Here is a 27045-nt window from a genome sequence, read left to right on the forward strand (position 1 = left end):
ATGAAGAAGCTACTTTTCCTGGTGCTGATCTCTGTCTGCTGGGCTGAACCTCACCCTGACAACTCAAGCCTGGATCATGAAAGAATTATTCACATTCAAGGTAAGGAAATACTTGAGAAAATAATAGTGTCTTCAGATTGCTGAGGGAAACAGAATAACGTGCTTAATGATTTTTTTTTTTTTAAATTCTGATGCACTGTTTTTTAAATACTACCAGTGAACAAACCTGGTATTTTTTCTAATTCTGATATATTATTAAGGAAAGTAAGAAAACAAAAGTTGGACTATTTAATAGCACTCAGTCACAACCTTGCAAAGATTAGTGAGTAAAGTATAGCATGATTTATGATAAAGAAAAAAAAACATGCATCCTAAAGTAATGAGCAACTGCAATTGAGTGAAATATCTTTGGTGTATTGTAGATTATATTTGATTTTTAAAAGATTATTATATTTCTTCACAACACAGACATTTATTGCTGTTTATTATTTTCAAAAGCTCAGCACATCTAAGATCATAATTGGGCAATTTAAACCAGAAAAAAAAAATCTCTTACCCGGAATAAATGAGTCTTTCCTCATACCTTTAATTCACACTATTATACTGTCCTTCTGCATAATCCTGTTTAGTTCATGTTTGAATCCTAGAGCTTAGAGCTGTAGCAGGATTTGAGTCTGCAGTACAATGCAGCTGTTTTTTCAGTCCCAGCTTCAGTCACTGAGGGTCATCTTGTATAGGAAAAAGCAGGAGACTTATGCAGTAAGGACAGGCAGAATTAACAGGAATTTTTCTACTTTCATTTGCATGTTTCTTGAGGCTGGCTACAATTAATCTTATAAAATCATGAGACTCAGAAAATTATTGTTCTCTCTCTCCCTTTAAAGTTTTATTATTTTCTCTTAACAGCTGGCAAATTGTGTAACGTGAGTGTTTGTGTAAATATGAATTACCAAGTTAGGGCATGTTGCTAAGAAAGTCTGAACATTTAGAAGTTCACAGGAAAGCCACAGGAGTTAAAGGTACCCTGCACCTATTAAAACAGGCACCCAGATTGTCAAGGTCAAACAAGGAAGAGCAGATAGCAGTTTTCATTCTAAGGAAGCTCGCAGCATGAGGGTCAAATCAACGTTTTGAATAAAAGTGAAGATATATCACTGTTTAGAGATGATGAGCATTTGTTCCCCAGGGTAGACTTTGAATTTGACACCGATGCCTAATAAACATATAGTGTGCCTTTCTTGTATAATGCAGTTTCATATCTCTGAATTTTATTTATCCTGTGAAAGATTAAATTACTAGAAATAATTAAATCAAATCAAAAGTATTTTTACCATAATTTGTGTATGTTAAGCTTGTAGTGTAATTTGCAAGTTGTTTGTGTGGATTATTATCAGTCTTTCAACATGTGTGTAGTGCAAGTGCTAAATAGTTCAAAGTGGTAAAAGTTCAAACACAACTATTCTCCCTGCCCATGAAAACTCTTTGAACCTCGAGAGTTTATTCCTTCAAGGAAATCTGGATAAAAATTAAAATTGAGCTCTACGGTGAGCTTTGCACGTGAGCTGATTCAAGGTCAGACCACAGACCACAAATCAAAAAACCAATCAAACTGCTCAGAACTGGGTATTTTTACCATTAATTTTTTTCATTCCTCTGTGCACTGTGGAATCCCATCAGGATTTGGATTTCACTCTTTCCAATGCTGCATAAACACATACTACACGTGGAAACAAGCTGCAAATCAGGGAAACCTGTGTAATGTGTTATAGCTTCATCCAAAAGGTATTTGATATAACATTAAGGGGTAGAGCATTCCCCTCCACAGCTGAAATCCAAGAGATGTGTAGTTAAACTCCTCCTGGATTGCATGCTTTGGAATGTCTTGGAATTAGAAAAGGAGCAGATAGATGTTGTGTGAGCTGAAAAGGATCTCCTGAGGCAGTGAACTAAGCTGCCTTCTATTCTCCTTTCTTTGCCTCTTGTAATCTCCTGGAGGTTTAGTTTCATTTAAGAAAAAGCTGCTTTCAGATCTCATTACTGCAAGGTAGTTTTGGACCCTATTTTTCTGTCATGAAAAAGACTCTCCTAATTCTCCATGTAATTTCACAGCCATTGTATGGTCTTATTCTTCTAGTGTTGTTCCTTAACCTCAAATAACAATTTTTCTTCTTTGATGTTCACTTTAAAACGTTAATAATGGTATATCCTCACAGCCATCATTTGAATAAACTTTTTCAATTTCTGCTTGGAGTGCATAACCTCCAGTTACTTGATGTTAATAGTTAATTTCTACACTGGTCCTTGTTTTAATTCATACCTTTTCAGTGCTCCTAGAAAGGATTTTACTCCTGATGAGATCTTGTCTGATATTAGCATTTTGATTTTAAAACTAACAATGCTTTATTTTTCAGACCTTGGATCTAAATTATATTCTTCCCAGCCATGCTGCCTGGCTGATTGATCATCTATTGTGATAGACATTATATAACACTCTCCCTCGTTGTCACTTGCAATTAACAAATTTTATATCAATAATACTTCATACTAGGCCATAAAAATCTAGATTGTGCATTCAGTATTAAATGTTATCTTTTTCCAATTTTCTTTCTTCAAATATTCTGAATATCCATTCTCCACCCTTCATCAATACTTAATATGACATGAGAAAATTTTATTAATTTGATAGCCAAATTTACTTTGTAATCTAAAATTAGTGATTATATGAAAGAATCTCAAAAAATATACTGGAGACAGTTCACTGGCCTTTTACTAGGCTGATTAGTTATGTTTTAGCCCAGCCAATTGCAGTCTCTTCTGTAACTAGTTCTTAGACACTTAGCAAAGTTTCTACCAAAACACCTATTTTCTTCCTCCTGTCTAGCTTCATATATTTCCCATATCATTTACTTCCTTGAGTTCCAAGAAATCGATACATCGCATTTCCCTGGCCTTATACATTTATTTTAATGTCTTGAAACTATACCTTTCTTTAGTTTTACTAAACACTTGCTAACCTCTTTAACATTATAGTAGGCATAGATATGTTCTGTCTCAAACCTTTCCATTTTTCTTAGAAATGGGTAGCTCGCCTCTCAAATATCTCCGTTCTACTGTTAGTGTTAGCTCTAGTTCCTGATTCTCTCCTTGATTAACACAATGAAACTGAACTTCAGTCAAATTTCTCATCTGCTAGACTGTTCTACCTCCCTACCTTTACCAGTATACCTTCCTACTTTTCCTTCCTGCCTCTTTCCTTTGTCCCACTTCTTTTGCTTACATTTCTTCTTCTTTGGTTTTATTTCAATATATATAAACAAAGTTTCTAAAGTATCTAAGATTGCATTTGATCTTGTCTATGATTCTATTTTTTCCCCTGAAGTGATTGTCATGGTTTTGGTCAGGCTACTCTATCATCCCAGGACTGCTTCACTTTTCTCTCTGATTATCTGCATAGAAAAGTCATTCCAGTTTCACTTTTGTGGATAAAAACAAGGTAACTACAGTTAAGTAAGGTGTGTTGCCTCCCTCACTCCCCACCCTGGTAAACTGTGTGTGCCTTAGGGTATATCAGTTTCACACTTTAGAAAAAAAATCATAATCCTAAGTGAATCATCTGGTGAATATGGAAATGGGACAAAAATATCCCCTAGCCACTTAAGTATCCACCACAAGAAAATCATACTACTGTAGGCATAGCAATCTAATTAAAGAGTCATATTTTTCTCTGAAGTCAAGATCTGCAAAAGGCTTATGAGAGGAAGATGACTCTTTTTGGTGCTAGCTTTATATATCTCTCTGATCTGTTCATAGTGGTATATGCTGATCAGTTATCCAAAGAGGCAGAGTACCCATGTGAGATAAAAGCATTCTTTTATGTGTAGCTGTTCTGAAAAATAAACCAAGTTAACTAAGCAATTACAGTAATTACTAAGTTAATTAATTACATAAAGGTTGCAGGAACCCTTAACATATGCCTCCAGTTTGTTCAAGTTTTAAAACTACAAGAAAGGCCGGGCAAGAGAATACTCTGTTGGGTTTGCAAAGGATAGGCCTTTCACTTTGTAGCTGTTCCTTGGATATACATAAATTTATATTGTGTATATTATGCATGATTTTACCTTTCATATACAAGTATCCACTGTTTGCTTCTGAAGATCTTTGTACACATTTATTTGTACATACCAAGAAAAACATCAACATGGAATCCACAGAAAATTTTCTAATACCACCTTATTAAAAAAAGTTTAAAGTTAAAATCAGTTATCAATAGCAAAACCAGAAAAAGTCTTTGCCCAACTTGTTCTGTATAATGATGACTTTTATTTATAGTTCACTTACTTTTCTTCAGGACAAGCCTTCTTTGCTTTAGTCTTTATGGCCAAGGCCAGCCCTCAGGAAGCCCAGTCCAGCAAATATAATAGGATGGCCTAGACAGCAGAGGACTTGCCCTGGGTGGAAGAGGAAGAGGTTAAAGACTTGTTGGCCAAACTTAAGGCTCATAAGTCAATGGATCCTAATGGAATGCATCCTAAAGTGCTGAGAGAGCTGGCTGATGTGATTGCTAAGCCTCTCCATCATTTTTGAACAGTCATGGAGGACAGGTAAAGTGCTTGAGGACTGGAGAAAGGCCAATGTCACTCCAGTCTTCAAAAAGGGCAGGAAGAACAACCCAGGAAACTACAGGCCAGTCAGCCTCACCTCCATCCCTGGAAAGGTGATGGAACAACTCATCCTGAATATAGTATCTAAACATAGGAAGGAAAAGATGGTTATCAGGGGGAGTTAACATGGCTTCACCAAGAGGAAATCCCGTCCGAGTGCATAACCGGCTGGCTAGGTGAGGGGAGAGCAGTGGATGTCGTCTCCTACACTGTCTCCTACAATATCCTCATCAGAAAGCTCAGGCAGTGTGGCTTGGATGAGTGGACAGTGAGGTGGATGGAGAGCTGGCTGAGTGACAGAGCCCAGAGGGTGGTGATCAATGGCCCAGAATCGAGTTGGAGGCCTGTGGCCAGTGGAGTTCCACAAGGATCGGTTCTGGGCCCAGTCTTGTTCAACATCTTCATCTGTGACCTGGATGAGGGGACAGAGTGTACCCTCAGCAAGTTCACTGATGACACCAAACTAGGAGGACTGGCTGATTCCCCAGAAGGCTGTGCTGCCATTCAGTGGGATCTCGACTGGCTTGAGAATTGGGCAGAGAGGAGCCTCATGAAGTTCAACAAGGACACATGCAGAGTCCTGCATCTGGGGAAGGAACAAGCCCCTGTACCAATACAGGCCAAGAAGGCCAATGGCATCCTGGGATGCATCAAGAAGAATGTGGCCAGCAGGTCAGGGAGGTTCTTCTTCCCCTCTCCTCTGCCCTGGTGAGGCCTCATCTGGAGTCCTGTGTCTAGTTCTGGGCTCCTCAGCTCAAGAGGGACAGGGAGAGAGCTGGAGAGAGCAGTGCAGGACCACCAAGATTTGAGTTAATACAGCCCTTTTAACAATCCCCCTTGACATATTACTCACATTGAATAGATGGGATCAGCAGAAAAAATGTTTTACCTCAATCTCATCATATTGCTGTTGGAGAGACAGTTTTCTTCTCTACCATTTCTAAAACAGGTAAATTGAGCTGTTCAATTATTTGGAACCATGTATCTGAACTTTTAAACTAAGATTCTCTCTTACTAGTTGTATGTCAAAACTTAAAGTATCTTGTAGAAAATATTTTATCCTGTCAGTTTAAAGGCAGGAACACAGAAGTCTGATACTTGTATTTTCTTTCTCATGACATAAACAACATGACAATAATGCCTGGGCCAAATAAGAACAGCTTTTTCTAGTCTTACAGCTGATACACAAAAGTTTTTAGATTTTTTTTTTTCTTCCAAAACCAGAAGTTAAAAGGTAGTTACTTAAATGACAGTTTGAAAAAATGTGGTAGGAAAGTATGTGGAAAAAAGCACATGCATAATTCTTCCTCATGTTTTTCCATTCAGATTCTCTAATACACACATATGTAAATATGTACATCAATAATTCATCCCTATTATAGCAAGTGTACATTATTGTCATCACATAAATGATTTTTGAGTTTAAATATGCGTGGTAGAGTAACAAAACACGCCACTGCTATCAGAAGAGTGAGGATATCTTGGCACGACAATTATGCTCAAGTCCTTGGTAACACTACAGGAAGGCAAGAAACAACTCTGTTTAAAGTAGGATGGCATATGGTGCTCTCAGCTTAATGGCTTGCTAACAAGGTGGAACATTTAGGCAATATGTGAGTTTATCTGGCGAAACACATCTATGATGTGATCCCTGACTTTATCTGTCTAAAAATGCACGGTTTTTTTCTCCACTTTTGCTGGGTAAATTAATTCATTACAATGTGGAAATAATCAAGTTTTGTGGCCAGGTCAGCATAAGCTTCTAGATAGTTCTGATGGATAAAGTGCTTAAAGCTGTTTGCCGAGGGTTGTGGTGTGACTCATCCTCTCTGCCCCACACTATGTTCCTGGCTTTCCAAAGTTGGCTTGGCATGACTCTTGAGTGCAGAAGCCAGTGAAATAAGGAAAAAAAAACCACCAAACAAACAAAAAGAAAACCCCACACCAAAAAAAACCCCCACCCCAAACCACAACCACAAGTAAAAAGACAAACAAATCTGAATATGTGTCCAACAGTAAAATTTGGAACTAAACCAATAAAACAACACATGAGACTGAACTGAGACCTCTAGCAGCATGAAGGAGAGAGGTGGAGAATAAAAGAGATGAGTAGCATGCTGCTGCCTGCACCTTGTTACTAAAGGTAGCAAGATACAACGAAATCAACCCAAACTGCAAGTTTCCGTTTGTAGGAGGCAGCCTGCTTTCCCTACACCCTGGAAAAGCAACTCCCAGAACTATGTTATCCTACACAGCTGTACAGTTTCTGCAACTTGGACAAAATAATTTTTTACTATCTGAGCTGTTCTTGCATTATGCTACCATTGTCTTCCATCTAATTGAAAGGATTAACAAAAGGCCATAGCCTGTCATAACTAATAGTAAGGAAGCAAGAGTGGAAAATTAGTCACCAGTAATGTCTGATTCTGTACTAATAGCTAAACTGCTGACTGCCTTATAAGGCAAAATATTCCTGGAAGGGAGAAAACCCCACCTAGCAAACCTTTCTCATACTATTCTGACCATGGACTAGACACCAGGGACAACAACCAGGCTAGTGTCACCACTGTTCCCAACAGAAGGAGCAGCTGGAGGTTGCCCAGCATGTTCCTCTGTTCTTGAGTGGTCACGCACCTGATCTGTCTTGTCTCCAGCAGCAATCCAAACTGTCCTCGTGTAGACAACTATTTAGTGAGGGATTATCTGGGATTTGCAGAATTTTAAAATGTTTGACCATCTACCTTACAAATTCTGTGATGGTATTTCTGAAGAAAGTAATTCTGGGAAAGAAGAAGTATTATTTTCTTAAGTAACATGCTGGATTCTTTGATAACACTTGCATGTCCTATCTGTTTCCTTCTTGCACTCATCTTTTAGATATTCCTGACATTTAGATACAAAAATAATTTTATTCGAAGGAGTAGCCTTGTCAGAAGCTTTCCCATAAGGAAAACAGCCAGGGATCCATTCCCACAAATCTTTAAAACAGTGTTGAGCCCACCTTCCAGATCACTGTTTAACAACAGATCATTAAAATAATTAAGGTTATCCAGGAAGCAGGGTACATTCCTTATTTAAGCTGGCTTTCACAGTAGTAGACTAGATTGCTTGTCCAGAGTACTAAACATGTTTTAAGTGAAGGGAATGTATTTTGCTCTATGTTTAGGCATTCTTTTGTTTGTTAGGGGGATGTGGGGAGTAGGGAGGGAGGGTGGTGTGGGAAGGGTCGTTAACTCCTTCTCTAGACTCTAGAAAGATGAAAGATATTCATTTTGCCGTACTCCCAAATATATGCAAGTAGACAATGTTGTCCATAGTTCTCACTGAGTCCTGGATAATAAAGACCTCTTGGCCTCTTGTGAAACCCCAGTCATCTAATCTTTAATCTCTAATCCTTGCTACCTGTATGTCTTCTGCATGTTTTGTAGCCCCAAAAGAAACTATGAAGCACTCCCTAATCTGTTCTCTGCTTTTCCTCAAAAGCCAGAGATTCTTCTTTCCCTCTTTCCTAGGTCTGGGAGCAGCAGCGATGCAATTTTCTGCCCCACTGTCTTGGCAAGAGAAGAGCAAGTCATCTCTTTTTCTGTAAAAAAGAATTGGCATTTAGAAAACTTGAGGATGGAGGCATATTTCAAACATTGCATCTCCCTTTGAACCTTCAGAGGCATAGGAGATATTCCAGGCTGAGAAAAGCCATGCTTTTCTTTCCTTTCCCAGGCTACCATCCCCTCTGTTTGTTACACTTACTGAAATATATACTCAGGTAACACCTACTGAAAGGGCCAGAGGAGGTCGGAAGCACCCAGGAAAGATGTATACCACTGCATTAGGATGCTAACACTGAACTCTGAGGTGACAGTACTCTTGGCAAGTCTCCAGGCCGTGCTGGCACAAACTAGCTGTTGTTAGAAAGAGGAAGCATTAGCAGCCTGAGTCAGACTCTCCCTCTTGCCCCAGTCCTTTCCGTTAGTATTTATTAACTGGACTATTTCAGTATTAAAGACTCAACATCGTTGAGCTCTGATTCAGATTTCTTGGTAATAACCAGCCCAAAGCATAACATTTCTCCTCCCAAGGTGGACAGAAGTCTGTAGAACTTCTTTGTCCCCGAAAAAAAAAAAAAAGAAAAAACAGGGAAGTTTGCAGACAAACCATCCTGGCTGCCTTCACTTTCTTCCTTCTCCTCATCCTGTGGAAACAGTGTTAGCAGCACTTTCCATGATGCCTTGCCTCAGATCACCTCTCTCCTTGGATGCTCTTCTCTGAAAGGGGGAACATAGGTTACTGGAGCAGCCTCAAGCCTCTCCTTACCTCTGGGAAGAAGGGCAGTGAAGAAGAAAAACAGTTATATGAGGCTTCGGGTCATCTGCTTTGAAGATTTTTTTTTCACTGGGTAGGAAGGTCTCTGATTCTGGTAAAACAGCTTGCAGTGCACAAGCTTGTTCATGCTTGAGGAGGCTGGTGCCCTGGCTAGGCTGTCCTGTTCAGGAAATATCAATACTCTTAACATAGCATCTCCAAGAAATACACATTTGGATGTCTTTTCAGATGTGCAGATGCACATTTTCACTCAGTCTGCTTGTCTTTGTAATTACCATCCCTGAACATGTTTGCATGATTGTAACGCCCTGCACACCCTGCAGATTTCTTCTGCAGCTTAGTGCAGCCAATGTGGACAGATAGTGAAGCCAAACTGAAACTACAGTTGCGGTGAACATACCATTTAGCTGACAAACCTGTCAGCAAGACTCAGAAATCTAAGACTGGAGGCATTTATGAGCTTCAGATCCTAAAGTCTCCTTTCACCTTACGTTTTTGCGATGCTGTGCACAGACAGCTGGCCAGGTAGGATCCTCCGTGGTGAGCTCATCGCTGAAACCTCATCTGTCAGGCTGTCTCCATTCCAGTCCTTCCATCCTTCAGTGATCCACATGTCACTCTGGCTGAGGCCATTTCTGCATGCACTTCTGGAGTTTCATCCTATCAATCCAGATTCATTCCCATGGATGCCAGTAGAATAATGCTGCTAGCGTTTGTTGGGTCACCAGCCTTCATGTTTGGGAACTTAGCCTTGGCTTTTCCTGAAAGTAGAGAAACCAAATCAAACCTCAGTGTTAGGAATTTCTAGGCAGTTGCATTGACTTGCTGAACACACACATACACACAAAGTCTTTCTTTGCAATCTGTTTTGTAGCTCAAGGTCAGTAACTCTTTCCCCATGACCAAAGTGCTGATGAGTCATTGCTAGTTTCAGTCAGTGCCTCAATGAGAGAGGACAGCAATATCTTATAAAGCACTGAGCTCACTAAATCAATTTTGCAAACTGCATATGAGAGGAGAGGCAACAAGTACTGAAGGAAGGAAACATTCTGACTTTTGGATACATCTGCTACTATGAAATCAAAGTTTTCCCAGCCTGTGAAAGAACCTCCAGAGACTTAAGACTGGAAGCAAGCACCTGCTCAAGTTGACTGTAGTAAACATAATGACTTCATAGACCAAGAGCAGACATAGTTGCCTACTAGAGAGAAAGGAGAGCAGGGAGGCTGGGGTGGGGGTGAGGAGGAGAGAAGCCAGATAGTTAAATAGAGATTTCTATAAAAAGTGAGATCAAAATATCAAAGACAAAATAGTGGTTTGAAGGACATGAAAAAGCAAATGAGGAAAAACCAGATGGAGATGATGACAAAAGTGAGCAGGAGAGAACCATGTTTTATGTTTCAAGGGAAACTGAACTTCCTTACTTTGGTTGAAATATGTCAGAAGAGGAATTTAAACTGAAAAATTAGAATGAAATAAAATTAGAAAAATTATAGATTTTAGTACTGTGGTCATAATTTTCATGTCAATATAAATAGTGCAATTTATACAATAACGAATTTTCTGATTTGTGTTACTCACTGCATCTCATATTGTGAGGGGATTTGTATGCTGCCACCAGAATAAACTGAGTCGATACATAAAATCTGAATTACGAAAAAGGATACAGCATTGATAGACAGTGCTTGAACAACCAGCAGGGAAATATGAGATGCTTGTATAGAGCCTTTTATGGATGATGGCATTCACCCACTAACGACATAACTCTGCAAATATATTAATACAACTCTATCTTGATGGCTATGGAGTACCTAGGATGGCTTCTGCCTGTATCAAACGGCAATTCTGCTAACCTGTTTTCTTCTCTGCCTCTCCAGGAGTATACATACACAAGCAAACTTGAAGCCAAGTAAATAATTATATGGAACTGGTTCAGGCTACCCAGAGGGCCTGTGGAGTCTCCTTCCTTGGAGGTCTTCAAAACCCACCTGGACATGTTCCTATGCTACCTGATCTAGATTGACCTGTTTCTGCAGGGGGGTTGGGCCAGATGATCTCTAAAGGTCCCTTCCAACCCTACCATTCTATGATTCGATAATACATCCTACTTCTGCATAGGTACAAAGTGATTGCAGGGAAACGATCCTGCAGACCTTGTGTATGATAAAGCTGATGATGGTTATGGCATCAATCATATTCATTTTGCAAAAAGTAAATTACCAACTAATTCTTGGTTTTATTTTTCTCTTTGAATCAGCAGAAAACGGACCCCGTCTACTTGTGGTAGCAGAGCAAGCTAAAATCTTCTCACATCGGGGTGGCAATGTCACACTGCCGTGTAAATTTTACCACGAACACACATCAACAGCTGGCTCAGGAACCCACAAAATCCGGGTCAAGTGGACCAAACTCACCTCAGATTACCTCAAAGAAGTGGACGTCTTTGTTGCGATGGGACATCATAGAAAGAGCTATGGAAACTACCAGGGCAGAGTGTTTCTGCGGGAAAGCAGTGAAAACGATGCCTCTCTTATTATCACAAATATAATACTGGAGGATTATGGAAGATATAAGTGTGAGGTGATTGAAGGATTAGAGGATGATACAGCAGTGGTAGCTCTGAATTTGGAAGGTAGGTAACACCTGAATTTAAGTATAATTCAGATTTGTGCAGTGATAAGGAGTACCTACCACTGATATTGTATTATCAGTCATAACAGCAAGCTGAGAAATGGGATTCATTGTACACTAGGGATCTTGCCCTGACAGCTCATGACAATGATCATAAATGGGAAGAACATTAGGTCTTCTATAACTTAAGCTAGCCTACAACATCTGTAGGCCCCAGTGAGACACAGCATGAAGGGAGCCAAAAAAAATGACCAAACACAATATGAAAGACTCCATGTAATTTGCTCCTATCACTTTACAGAAGGCAAAACTCTATTAGATATTCCCATAATAGCCATATATGATAGATGCACCATTTTACAGAACTTTGGAGCATTTTAGGTTATCATGGAAATACAAATCTTCTTGCACAGAGGAAAAATGTTGTTTTCCAGAGACAATGGTTTTGGTTTTTTTTCAGTTTTATAATTACATTAAATAAATCTCTGTATTGCTTGCCAAGACAACTCCTACGCATAGTCTGTAGTGGTTTCCCTCAGCAATGTTCTTGCAAACAGCAGAGTTCAAAGCATTAGAAAAATTAGTGAAAGAGATTTAAAGAGGACCAGAAACTCATCTTTCCTTTAATCTTTTGAAATTCAGGCAAGTTTTGTGAGATTTAATGCATGTCAGCCAACATTTGGCCTTTCTCCCCAAAGCACTGCACTGTACTCTGCCATAAACTAAAAGCTGCATGAAGTCGTTTCCCTTTCCCTTATACTTACCAGCAAGTGTATGCCAGACAACTTTATAAAAGCCACTCTAGTTTTTAAAAGTAGTTTGGAAGCAAAAGAAAAGAGGACAATCAAACCTCTTGCTCTCACACCTGAAAACAGGTGAAATATATGACTCTTTAATTGAGGCTTATTGTGCATTATGCTAGTTATATCATGACCCTGCCTAGCTGAGTTCTTCTTTGAACTAAATAGATGTCACGGGCTTAGCTTTCTTCTTTACATCTCTTTTTCCATTCCTGGTTGGAAGCTATTGAAATCTTCAATTTCTGAGTGCAGAAATGTCCCGCACAGTTTCCATACTATCAGGAGAATCCATTTAGGTTGTTTCACTTCACATAATCCATCTTTAATATGAATGCATACTGTCCTTTTCAAACCTAGGAGATAAAAACAACTGGAAATACACACAACTGGTTTACATAGTCTCAAGCAGTTTTGAGCAAAGATAGAAGTGAGTCAGAGGAAAAAGAATTTTAAGTAAATCTTCTCCACTAGCCAAAGACTCTAGTGTGTTCAATCTCCTCTTCACTCAGGCGGGTACTTCAGTCATTGCTCATTACATCTGCTGTCATTGAGATGGGCCACTGAAGGGAGAGCAGTTTCTGCCTGACATGATCAGCTTCACCCAAGTGAAAGCCAGTCTCTGGTTAGGTGGTTAGGCTGCAGGAATAGTCAGGAGATACATTGTGAGATTGGCAGCCCTGAGAGACAAGAGTCATCCACCTCAGAGAGGGGTTTCCAGACAATAAGTATGTAAATTAAATCACAATAAATGCAGCTGCATGCTGCATGTGAGGAATAGCAAATGCCACCTAATCCAGGTCAGAAACATGCAACATCTGTCAAACTGCCCTTGATCCCATAATTTCTTTTGCATTGCTGTGCAGATGATCCTGGAGCCCACACCTGCACTGTGAAGATGTTGAATGATTTGATGATATTCATCTCCTTACATCTACATACATACTTCTGTCAAGCTTTGAGATATTCCAGATAAATAACTATATATCTTTTTCCCCATCAGATAGTGGGATTTCCTTACATTTTACAGCACTATGGAATTTTACCAATGTAAAAGGATCAGAGCCAGTGTACAATCTTTAAAGTGTTACCGCATCATACATCTGGATCAGATACTTGTCCCGTGCAATTTAACATTTTGTCTCTGAAGCAAAAGTTCATTAGCTGTTAAAAACAAAGAGGTTCCATTGCAAAGGTTTCCTGCTGTTCTGGTAAGGCTTGAGGAAAGGAAGATGCTGATGGCTGTAGTGGCAGCTTGGCAAGTTTTGCCTGAAGCTTGATACAAATACTTGTGTGTATTCAAAGATCCACATTTGAATGGTAATATTTTTTTGATACTAGAGAAAGTCAGCAGTGAGAAACTTTTTTTTTACTTCATTCAGTAACACAACTGAAAAAAGGAGATTTTCTGCCTATTTTACGTGACTTTTGTGATGTACAACCAGTCCATTGGATAGAGGGTCTGGGTATATCTCCTGATATACACTGTCCCCTGTAATTTATGCTGCTACCCTCAACAAAATCTCCCTTTGAAGTATGACAACTCCAGCCCATCCTGTACAACAGCTCCTTTCCTTCTTATTTTCTCCCACCTCCAAATAAAGATATTTGTAAGGATAAAAGAAATCATATTTCTTCAACCAAGTATGTTTTAATCTCTGCTCAAAGGAATGTTTTAACTGCTGTCTGTATGTTTTAACTAGCTAATATAAGGAGGAATGTCTTTTCAATTATTTTTTTCAGACACTAGACAGGTACAAGACTGGTCATTTCTGACATTATAGACTAATGCTTCCAAAACTGACAGAAAAATTTCATTTGTAAAACCTCAAAATCTTTGTAGAAAGCTGCTTCTATATGGAAGCAAACTCTTTGGGTCTTTCCACATGAACGAGAAATACCTTCTGAGGTTTTATTATCTTATTTAGAGGTATATTAACCTTTATATCCAGGACAGAAGTTAGACAGATAGACATCTCTTTCAAAAACAGACTCAACAATTCAAAATAAATCAAACAAATCCATAAGTTTATTTTAAATAAATTCTTCCACATTGTTATAGTAAAAAAAAAAAAATCTAATTTATTCATTTGCTAAGCTGGATGTTAGCAGTGGGGAATTCATAGCTGAAACCAATATGAAAGCTCTTCTGTGCTCTCAACAACAGGAGAAATTGGATTTAGTCTATTTGTTTCTTCTGCATGTTGCATGTACACAGAAATATATTTTAAATATCCTTTCCATGACAATCTGTTTTAAACTTTACTATATAACTGATTTTATAGGACACACCATTTGTGGGTCCCTAGAAGACAGTAAAAGGTCTTGTAGAGGACATGAGTTTGTTAACTGACCAATGTAATTCTTTCTGTGACAGGATAACGCTTGCAAGTGCTGTGAGAAATGGTACTTGAAAAATGCAGGGGATGTATAAAGTTCAAGATATGGCAGCAAAAAATTATCTGGAAATGATGACTCAAAAGGAAGATGCTAAGAGAATTAGGACTATTTAGCCTAAGGAGAGCAAGGAAAAGCAACAATCTCCAAACTTTGATAAAACTGTAGAAAAATAAGGGAATCATCTGCCCTCAGGCCAAGTGAGTCTAGTTCATATGCTTGTGTTTGTCAGAAATAAGCAACCTCACTGACAGCTAGGTTATAGGCAACTGTGGGTTGGAGGGACACCATCTCAAACTTCAGTTTCATTTTCAGGGAGATCAATATCTGCTGACAGCTAGTGACCCACCCATGGAGTCTGTGCTGAGTGATTGGATAGCTGACAGTCCTGACAGAGCAATGGAAATGGAGTCTCAAGGAAAATAAAAGTCTCATCACTTTTTACAAAATTTTAGATATCCATCACGGAAAATTTTCTCATCAAGTGTATGAATCTGCCAGCATAAAACTGTACCCTACAGTATAGTATATAGGAAACCCTACTGTTACCCTGTGTTTACACTGGCTACAAGAAAACTGACTTCTCTGTTGGGCTAGAACTCAAGAAAGCCCATTTCTTTACTCTGGCTGCAAAAATACCTTTTTAATTTTTTTTTCTTTCATATGAGTCAACAGAAATTTGGGTTATTTTGTTCTATATGTAGATACCCTTAAAACTGCTAATTGTGTATTGTACTGGCTTAATAGACACCCAGTAATTGTCACAACAATTGAACTTTCTAAGATTATTTCCTCACCTTGTTGTCTTGGGTAACTGTTACAGCTTCTTACACTGACAATGTGTCTATAGTCAGTGAGTAATTGAAAAGCACTTGCACTGGATTTTAAGGATTACCTGCATGTAAGACTGAAATAAAAATAGCTTACAGAGGGCACACAAATATCATCTCTTTTGCATTCCCTAAAATCCCCAGCAACTGAAGCAAAAGTTGTACATTTGTAGAATTCAATGTAAGGCATTCACAGAAGTACAGGTGTGCATATGGGAACGACATGTTACACATCCTGTTCATATGTTCTGATTTGGTGGAAATCTTAGTTTCCCTTACAGCAGTTATTTTCTGGACTGCAACTACATTGTCACAGATGCATACAGCAAGGCCCACCTGGCCCTCGTCTTTCACTAACAGATTTATTCTGCACTGAATAGAGGCATCTCAGGTTCTTCCTCTCCTGCTTGAAGGAAAGGAGCTCCTTCCCCGAGCATATGCCAGAGAACTGAGTGCTGGGGAGAAGAGCCACAATATCAAGTCTTTATTGTAAATTAATACTCCCCATTCAGGCTCCACAATTATCTCAGCTGGTTCCTCAGGGTAGGGTGCCAAATTATTAAGGTCAAGTTAAGGCTCCTCAAGCTCAGTTTTCCCAGAAAGTAACCAGATTTTAACTATCTGAGGCTGGAAGTTTTTCTGCTCTTCCATTTTTTAAGCTGAATTTGTTAATGTTTGGAAGCGGGTGCTTTGTCTAGTGGTAAAACATAGGGATGGAGTCAGGAGTTCAAATTCACTATGTAGTTTGAAAACAGTAAGAAGCTTCAGGACAGCTTTTGTCTATTCAAGAACAGATGGGATGGATTATCTTTTGACGGGTTATAAAATCCAAGACTGAAGAAGATGTTTTGCAATTATCTAAAGTTCAGCACAGCTAAATTCACAAATGGGAAATGAATAGTGAGATCTAACTATAAATTCAGCTAGGTTTGGTAGGGAAATGAAAAGAGAAAAAATCCCCACAACCTAACACAGATGCAAGATAATGCAAAACTACACGAAACACATACACAGTCAATTTTCATCTACAAAATCACACTGGGCCACCCCCATCTGCAGGGTGAAATTAATGCTAATCAGTTTCAGGCTTGCACTGCCAATGAACTGGAAGAAAAGTCAGCTTCTATCAGTCTACTCAAATATAACCCACAGCTAATATTACACTTTTGCACAGATTTATGTTATCGAAAACATCATATCCCAAACTGTCAAGCTTTAATAGATTTGTAACAAACCTACATACATATTTAACCCCTTTTAAAAAATTATTTTTGAAACCTTAAGGAATCAAATCTCTTGGAATAGTTTCAAATTAGTTGTTCCTCAGTTTTCAAAAGTAAGTTTAGGTCTTGTTATAAAAATATGCACCTCTGATTATTTTGGGGGCTTTTTTACATGTATATGCAAATCAGACACATGTACTGGTCAAGAAGCCAATTGTCTGGGGAAGTGTAGTTCTGGAAAAATAACAAGTATGGCATTTCTAATAAAGAGGAAAAGCTTGGACTCCTCTGACATTTGCTACAGTTTTATTATAGCCAGTGATATTTCTATCTGTTAGCACTGAAGAGGAACAAATGATTTTTTAAAAAAGAGATGAAGATGAGGAAGGAAAAGCAGACATACAGAAAAATATGAAGCATCTACACAGCTTTTTTATCAAGTTACATTTAACAGCACATGCAGTGTTACATTCTGTTTGTGCTTTATAGCTCAGAACAGCTAATAACTGAGAAGCCTTTAAGAAAGGATTTACAGAAGGAGAGAACCTCAACAGACTTTGTAGTTAATTACTGAAGGAGAGCAAAATGTTGTTTATTATTACCTTGCCAAGTTTACATTTGTATGCTTTATTTTCTTGGACCAAGTCACTGAGATTTAGTAATAACAAAGACTTTGTTTAACAAAAATAACATTTCTTGGACGATAAATGGGCAAGGGAGGGAAGGGGAAGAAAGGAGATATGAAGATACTAGTGGCATAGACACTAAAGATGATTTGAATGCTCGAAAAGAAGAACCACCCTATTGTATGGTGACAGTCTTGCATGATCATAATGTGATTTCTCTGTCCTATGTTACATTGCCCCAGGGACAAGGAACTTGTTATAGGCAACAAAATTCATCAGCAGGGAGAAAGTAAAAAGAAAGATGAATGTTTATACCACTGTAAAGTTTTTTGATTATCTCATGTTTTCTTGTTTTCAGTCCCTCTGCATCTTACAGCACTTCTACAGAAACATTTAGGAAGAAACATTCTGAGCTTCATTTTATTTCATCTCTTTTACAAGACTGGGCTAAAGCCAGTTGTAAAATTTAGGTCTGGGTTAAGCTTCTAAACCTTGCCAAAGATTAGGGTGGTCTGATCCTAACTTTTGTTTCAACTCTCTCTCATCTATTTTATCAGAGCTACATGGAGAGTTGGTTCTTCAGCATTTTCTGCAACACCTTTCATACTTTAAGAAGTAATCTTTAACTACACATCTTTTCCATCAAACAAGGAGAAAATCTGCAGAAAAATCTGACAGATAAGGGCAGTGACTTTGATTAACTGTTGCTGCTGAAACAATTCTGGGAGTGTCTCTGTCTTTCTCATTTCCACTTGGATGTCCATTGTTATTACAAGGTCTCTCTGCTATATCTATCTGCAGAGGCTCATCACCTAGGCTTTTCACAAGCTTTGGACTGGCCTGTGGCTAGTCCTCAGGGGTGGAAGGAAGCATTTGGCAGGTCCATACTGCTTATACAGTATATCTCTGGCAAGCATCCTTTGGTTAAACCAGCAGTGCTTTTGGCAGCCATAGGTGTGACAGAGGAAGGTAGTGTGTCACATAGCTTCCTACTAGGGCTGCCTTGTGTTGTTGCATGCTGTGTGCTACACGGCTCACCACCTGTAGCAGGGAAACCTGTCTTTTGCTCAAGGAACCATGCTCCCTGATGCCCTCTGTGAGGAGCTCTCCCTCCTTGAGTGGTGATAAACTGCCAAAAAAACAGCTGGAACATAGCAGAAAAGCCTCCCTAAAACCATGCACAACTTTGCTGATTTTATTTCCCTATAGATTTCCTACTTTAAGACCTCAGGACACTATAATTATGCCTCCTACCAGTCCAGCCTTGAAATGTTGTTATTAAGCCAAGCATGAAATACCTTCCCACTCCTAAGATAATGTGAAATAAAATAAAAACTAACAAACAACTGTCTTGAATCTCTCAGGAAATCTTGGCAAGCATCTATGCAAAGAACATGACACTCTTTTATGTCAATCAAAACATTTCATTTTAATGTCTATGTGTAAAAAGAAATAGTTCATATGTCTCTCTACTACAATTTCTTCTTTCTAAATGACTGCCAGAAAATCCCCAAATCCCATCCTGCAAAAAAATAGAACTAGTCTGGGTTTTAATTGATAAATTGATCTTACAGGTGATAAACTGGAATTTTCTGATGAAAAATGTGTAGCTGCAAAATTTCAGCCAGCTCTGCTCCTTTATAAGTGCTCTCAGGATAAACGAGGGTGAGATTACAGTGGGGACAGTGAAGCTGTAGGTGGGAGCAGTGCTGCAGACCTGGCACTGTTCCCATTGGGAAAGGGAGGAGGTGACAAGGAGAGAAGGTGGCTGGGTAAGGCAGCAGCCGTCTCCCCTTCTCAAACCTAATGGTTGATATGCTGACAGTGCATTTTTCCCCAGAGTGAAACAAGGTAACAGCCTGACACACATCATGGAGCTAACCTTTATTTCTCCTTCTGGTGACTATAAATGCTGTTTCCCTTTCTTCCATTCTTTTGATGTCTAGTAACTCGCCCTCTTTCTACCATTTCAGGTGTTGTATTCCCTTACTCTCCACGCCTGGGTCGTTACAACTTAAACTTCCACGAGGCTCAGCGAGCGTGTCTGGACCAAGACTCCGTTATGGCCTCCTTTGACCAGCTCTATGATGCCTGGAGGTCAGGGCTGGACTGGTGTAACGCCGGCTGGCTCAGCGACGGCTCTGTGCAGTATCCTATCACCAAACCCAGGGAGCCTTGCGGAGGGAAGAACACGGTGCCTGGGGTCAGGAATTACGGGTTCTGGGACAAAGAAAAAGGCCGATACGATGTTTTCTGTTTTACTTCTAACTTCAACGGTGAGTGCATTCTTCACCTCTACCTTGTAAACAACTGCTGCTGTACTTAGGAAAGAAACTCCAATGGCAGCAAGTGGTATCTGATTTCTCAAAGCCCATGTTAGGCTTGGAAAATGTTGTTGAATATACAAGGACACATGGACAGAGCAAATTGCCTTTTCCACATGTTTATGTAGATAGTTTTTACATCTCAGACCTCATACTGATTGGAGTTTCGATTATCTCCACTTTCTCCTCATTAGAAGTTATATGTACTCTTTTAATGTTGATATGTGCCCGTTCATTTCAGTTAAAGTGATGAAGAAATCTCTGATTCATTAATTTCACTTTCCTGTTGAGTTCAATTGCGATTATGGTGTTTTACAACTTAAATATATCACCAAAAGGAAATCCTGATCAGCACTTCATCTACATTGTTGTGCAAGCAGCTCCTGCTCCTGTAGCAGATCTAACATGACTAATACTTCCTTATCAACAAACCGATTTCTAGCTTTTATGCCTAATAATTTAGATTCCTACTCTTAGTACACTCCCAAGATTCAATTCACTTGTGCTCTTAACTTGATCTGTTCTAGACCTTACTTTAATGACTGCAAGCTTTTTTGCTATTACTAGATGTTACTTTAGGTATGAAATGACATGATCTCAGCTTGCTATGGTTTCAGGTTTAACCTAGTGTCTGAAAAAGGTTTAGAATGACGTGAACATTGCAAGTAAATATGTGCAAAGAAGTCTACAATCCTCTACAGCATTATGCTTGTGGATAACTCCTATGTGACTTTGCACATGTTTGGCTTGCAGCCCACTCAGAGCATGGACTTTTTTGTTTAGGTAAGATTGCTTATCCATAATGAAGCATTTTTTTCTTACAGCACACCAAAAAATAAACATAAGCCTTGTTCTCAGAAGATATGCTCTGGTGCTAAGTCTGCATCACTCTCTCAAAAAACCTCCAAATCCATAATACAACAAAGCAACAATGTTAAATTAGGCTACATGCAGTCTGAAACAAAAGTTTAGCTGATTTTTATCATGCTTCACCATTTCATGAAATGGTAGCTCTTTTTTTCTTGTTTCATTGATCCAAGGTGAAATCCTGTATGAGCTCATCTCTTATATGCAGATTTAACCCTGTGCTGTAGAAGTAGCACCAAGGAATAAAGCAAACAGAGAAAAATAATTAAAATGTGATAGCTGCACCATTTATAATGCTTGCAGAGTAAACATTTGTTATTACTGTTCTCTAATCAGCAACTCTTTCCACATTAGCGGCTGTAAAAGATCACTTAAGGAAAGAGAAATATAATTTCTCAAAAAAATCTGAAAAGTACTGACAGATAAATATTTTCTGTGTATGGATACAGCAAGAGAGGGAAAGAGGAAGAAAGAGGAATGAGGTAAAGCAAGGATAAGGTGGAAAGGTAATAGAGAAATCAAAGACAAGACACTGAAAAAAATCTCATCCTTGATCGGTCTGTTAAACTGGCCTACAAGACAGAGTACTACACAGCAATATGATGATATATAGACCTAAGCATCATCTTTTCTAGTTCCCTAAAACTCAACACCATATTAATCTCTCAAGGTTTCAGCAAAAAATCTGGGCTTCTGCCTCTCTGAACATCCATTTCCTTATGTCCCAACACACCAGGTTACGTTATTCTCACAGTCCTTACTATGTTCTCTACTATTCTCATCCCAGGCTTACCTTAATGTCTGCAATAAACAGTCACCTTCCCAAAATGCCAGCTTCCTATTTTCAGCTCAACATCTCAGATGGCTCATGTATGCTTAACAGCAGATGTTAGCTTTCTCACTGTAAAGGGAAAAGCTTATAATAACCCATTTTGCTACTCAGTTGCAATTGCCAAAGATAGTGGCTATGGGCAAAGAGCTTTTTCTGTGACACCGAATATTTGATTCTTTCAGCACAGGAACAGCCAAGAAAAATGAGAAGTGGTTAGGACAACATGCATTTCCAGCAGTGGCAATGACTGCTGTAGTATCCCAAAAGTACAAAACCTTCAGCTCTATGTAAGGAAGCTGGAAAAATGCCAAGGGCCTCAAGATCAGGGTACTATAAGCTGAGCTCAAACAAAAAAAAAAAGTCTCAGAGCGAGTCAGTTGTAGGAGCTGCCTTGAAGAAAGAGAATGAGTGAGGTTTAGATTTCTGATAACTGGGTTCTTTTTATGGAAAGGAATCCTCCAAATACATCGTGATTTCAGGGATCACACAAAGCTTGGTTTTTACCAGATAGATACAAAACAGCAAAATTACATGTAGCCACTAGAATGAAAAATTAAAACATTGCAGTTAGTTCAAATCCACCTTCAGTATTTACAGTCTGGAACTGTTTGATCCCAGCTGTGGTAAACTGAATAAAAAAATTAGTGGTAAAATGGGATTTTTATACCATTAGTGAAGAATTCCATATACATTCCTGTTACTTTCCCAGGGAAAGTTTTTCAGCAATGTTTGTCTGTGATGTGATGTAAAATAGTCTTAGTACATCACGAAATTGCATTCTACAGTGTCTTTTCTTAGACTAGGGTTAAGTGCAATACTCAACAGATTGTTCTGGCTGCTTCATACTCAGATTTTTCAGTTCATTCATAGAAGTATACATGGAATTTTTTGTCTGTGCAGGCAAAGCCAAAGACCTGAAAATGTTTCACACACTTTGTATCTAGTAACACCAGCAACTTACTAGTTTATAAGACTATATAGTGATATTTTTCATAAAATGGTGCAATTAGCACAATGGTACCAATTAAATCCTTGAAAATATTGTGAAATAACATATTTTCTCTGCCTGCACTGAGATAACAATGGGATAGCAACAAGTTTCCTGACTTGCCTTTACATTCCTTATGTTGATAAAAGCTATTGAAAATGAACATGCAGAAGGGGAAAGTACCAAACTTGGAAATTCCACATTGGACTTTCCCAGTGTCTGAGGGCTTAGTTATGCTCCTGCACAGTCCATTTCTCCTCCACTTTTCCTTCACAGTAGGAGCCACTTTAGTCCATAGTCTCTTTAGAAAAGCTAAAGTTCCGGCTCCATGTGGTGGGACAACCTATCATGTCCCAAAGGTTTGGAAAAGCTGCAGACCACCTCAATTTCTCTCTCTGCTCTGCCCCAAGGAATGAGAGTGCTCCTTTCCATATATTCCCTCTTGAAGGTGAATTTGGGCTTCCACACACCAACTGGAGGGGAATAAATGCAGATAAATCCGTTTGTTGCAGTCTTCCCCACAGAGCTGAAAAGGCATAGGACAAACACTACATAAGAGCTGAGCTGAGCAGTTACTCTTTGCTTAATTTTAAAGCACTTCTGAAGGAGAACAGATAGTTCTGTGAAACAAAGAACATGAGAATCTTTTGCACTGAAGAGTGTTAAGTGGTCTAAATGCAAATACAGCTATCAACTCTTCCATAATTAAGCATTTTCAAAGAATAACAGGTATAAGTAGAACTCCTATCGCACCTTCTGCTCATTTACATGCATTTTCTTTGCACACAGAACCACAGTGCATAATTGATTTGTTGTCAGCTCTCTCAGAATCAAGTAGAACATTCATGTTGACAATGTTAAAACTACAAAGGGCAAATATTAGAGATCATGTTAAAAATGCAGCTGTGAACCACCTGTGTGTTATAGTAATACAAATAATGTTCACCACCCCTCCATTGAAATGGGAGAAAACTATAGAAAATCATCTAAGAGTAATTCATGCAGAATGCTCTCTTGGCCATTTCAGAAACTTTTATTCCTGGGGACATGTAGCCATTGTTCCAAAAAGAGAAGCAAACCTGCCCAAAACAAAGTTACCCTTTCTTTGAAGTGGTTGCTTCTGAGTCACCGTATTCACTGCTGATTTTGAGGGGATCATTTACCCGAGATGACCACTAGATAGCAAAGTACTTCTACAAACCTTATGACTAAAGGAAAGGAAAGCATCTCACACAGATTTTTAGCATGTTCTTCAACTTTGAGGATCAATGTCCTTGCTCAACCATTTGGTACTGATGTTTAAGATATACTGAGCTGAGTTTGCTGAGCAGACAAGATAGTCTACATGTTGTGCAAGCTACAGATATACCCTACTGGCCATGTGAAACCAACGAATTGAAACAGTTTTACACAGTAAACAACTTAACTGATGTCTGCAGCTGTAAATTTTCAAGCATACATGTCCATTGCTAGCTGCAGGGACACTCAGTATTCCTCCGTGTGCAGAAACATTTATCCATCATGTAGAGCTTGCTGCTGGGCTGCCCTTGCACAACATTGAAGCCACAAGGCTGAGCAAGAGACCGGTCTAGCAAACCAGTAACCTGTAGGGTGTAAGATGTCTGGCTGCACGTGGAGGCATCCTGTCTGAGCACTTCTCTAAGAACCCTCTTTCAAAGGCATTGCATTAATACTTTATGCAGAGAATAGTGAATGGTGTGGTACTGCCTTTCTGTGCCCGTGAAGACAACAGCTCGCTGTCTGCTACAACAAGCTATGATATAAAAGCTTACTGATAAATCTCCCAATTTAGAGCTGAGCTTGTAAAAATCTTCAAGTCACATCCCCTCCAAGGTGCATTCCTTCCAAGTCACAAGTGTAGGGTGTTTAGGTCAAAAGCTCAAGTTTTCTTCTTTAAGCTGTTCTGTTACATGCAAAAGCCCAAAATAGCTATTATAGACAGAGTTTGATTAGGTTTGCATAAACCCTCCACCTGATGATTTGGATGTGAGAAGTCAATTCAAGCCCACTTATCTTCTGTAGGAGTGACCCAACACTAGATATTAATGAGATACAGTTAATGTTTCCCTCTTCTTCCACATCAATTAAAACTAAGATTGAACAGTTAAGAACTCTTCTAACCTATTAACAGGGGAAAACCAGAAGATCTGTACTGAGTTTATTAACAAAATTTTATTTAATCAGACATTCTGGATATGTATTACACCCCTGTAGGGTTTACTGTTAAAGCTGTCCTATTTAAGGAAGAGGCAGAGTATAGGAGTTTGATTATTGATGTCATATGCCAAAAACCTGGCCTTACTGCAAATCCCTAGGAAACTGCATTCCTTTGACATATGGTTTGAAGAGCAACTAAGAAACTAAGTGAGGTTTATATACTATCAGTACAAATCCCTGTTCCCCTAGGTCTGAAATCCTGTTTGCTTTGGGGAAACCTCTTCCACTTTAAAAACATTCTCTTTAGCAACACTTTGTAAATGCCCTCACTTTGCTGAAATGGAATTAAGCAAGCATTTTTCAAAGGGGTAGATTATCTACTCTTAACAGTTTTCTGTGGAAATGCTGTAGATGTCTCTGACTACAATGAATTTTCCTAAAAGTTTCTTCTCCACCTCAGCTGCTATGTAAATGCCTTTTATTTCAGATGTTCTTGTTAAGGTATATATTTTCCAATCCTTCCACAAAGTTAATTCAATTTCCTTTATATCATCATTTGACCTGGCATTTCTTCACCTAGAAAAAGCTGTGTTTTTCAAGGATCTGGAGCTGACGTAACTCTTCATTTTGCTGACTGCTTTTCCTTCAACAAGAAAGTAATATGAAACTGAGAAGTATCCTGTTTGTGTGTTTCCCTGTCTTTTGTGAGGAAGAAAAATTATATTGTTCTGGAGAACATTCTTAATTAAGAAGTAAAGAGCATGTTCTGGAATTAGAAGATCCCTACATGAATAAATTCCTTTGCTTTTCAGCTGTATTATTTCTTACAGGATGGTCAGATTGAAAAGTTAATTTATTTGGAAATTATTATTTCTTCAAATGAATACTATTCATCTGCAACCCATTTCTACCCCACACTTAGTTAATTATCGAATCAGTGGTGATTAATGACTCTAAGTATAATGAATGAAAGTCTTGCAATGAATTTATATTGAATGAAATTAATTAAATGAAATTAATGTTAGTATTATTGCTGCTTACGGATTAGTAGGGGAGATTTCCTTTTTTGAGCTTAACTCACTGGCATATGTTTTCATTACCTTGAGATAGAGGCACATTTTTCTTAGCAGCACTATCAGTTCACTGCTGTCTTATGGTAAGGATATACCCTTTGATGCCTAAGCAGAAACAGAGCTGCAGACCTGCTGCGCGTGGTTTTGACACTGCTAATGAAGACTTAGACAAGCATGGCTTTGATCTACCACAGGCTCAAACTCTGCTTCTAAGAACCTGTGCAATATCTCAGCTTTCTTAACAAAAAAAAGAACTTAATCAGAAACAAAATCGCTGCCTGGGCAGAGAGTAAAACTGCATGTGTTATCACCAACCACCCTCACCTAAATGCTATTAAAGACCAATCTTGCTATGCCATGCTCCTGAGAGAAAAATTCATGAGAGTTTTAAGTTAACAATGTAGAAGTGCACTGCTTTGGATGTTTAATTACTTTCCCTTCTCTGACAGTGAGCTGAAGGTGTATGAGATCTGCTTTGCCTGAAATCTACAGGGTTCCTCAGACAGTTCACTGAACTGTCATTGGCACCATGTTGTTAAACTCATCTGGCACCATAAAGTTAGATGCAGAACAGGAGTCTTTCTCTGAATCCCAGGGTGTCCACCACCCCTCTCTCCTGGTCTTTTTCTTCTTGTTTTTCTACCTCTAAAAATGAAAATGCATGGAAACACTTCAGCTACAAATGAATATGAGTGAGGGTGGAGATGCCAAGCTGTGCTAAGTTAGAAGAAATGAACACAGCACTACTTTTTTTTTTTTCTTCTAATAGTGTGTTTTTTCACCTGGATTTTTTTTTTTTTTAATTAACTGTTGATATTTATCAACTCCCTGTACAAAAAAATATTACATTTTAAATAGTGCAACATCCAAAAATTGCACAGTCTCAAATCAACCACTATATGATGTGAATCAGCACTGGGGCGTCTCTCTTCTCAAAAGCCACTCTTACGTTATTACATCAGCTTAATTATGTTCCTAATGATCCTTTTTCCTTTTCTCTCTTACTAGGTCGTTTTTACTACCTAATTCACCCAACGAAGCTGACTTATGATGAAGCTGTTCAGGCGTGCTTGAAGGATGGAGCTCAGATTGCTAAAGTTGGCCAGATATTTGCTGCCTGGAAGCTCCTGGGGTATGACCGCTGTGATGCCGGCTGGCTGGCTGATGGCAGCGTCCGCTACCCGATCTCCAGGCCAAGGAAACGCTGCAGCCCTAACGAGGCCGCGGTTCGCTTTGTAGGCTTCCCTGATAAAAAGCACAAGCTGTATGGTGTCTACTGTTTCAGAGCATACAACTGA

At 38.9% G+C, this 27045-nt stretch overlaps 1 protein-coding gene across 1 annotated transcript; it reads left to right on the forward strand.

The window, feature by feature from the left end:
* Nucleotides 1–27045, forward strand: HAPLN1 (hyaluronan and proteoglycan link protein 1). The gene is made up of 4 exons (XM_062018926.1): nt 1–100; nt 11239–11613; nt 19459–19761; nt 26756–27045. The coding sequence occupies exons 1-4, from the start codon at nt 1–3 to the stop codon at nt 27043–27045; spliced, it is 1068 nt and encodes a 355-aa protein (XP_061874910.1).

Source organism: Colius striatus, chromosome Z (assembly GCF_028858725.1).
Source record: "Colius striatus isolate bColStr4 chromosome Z, bColStr4.1.hap1, whole genome shotgun sequence".
NCBI lineage: Eukaryota > Metazoa > Chordata > Aves > Coliiformes > Coliidae > Colius > Colius striatus.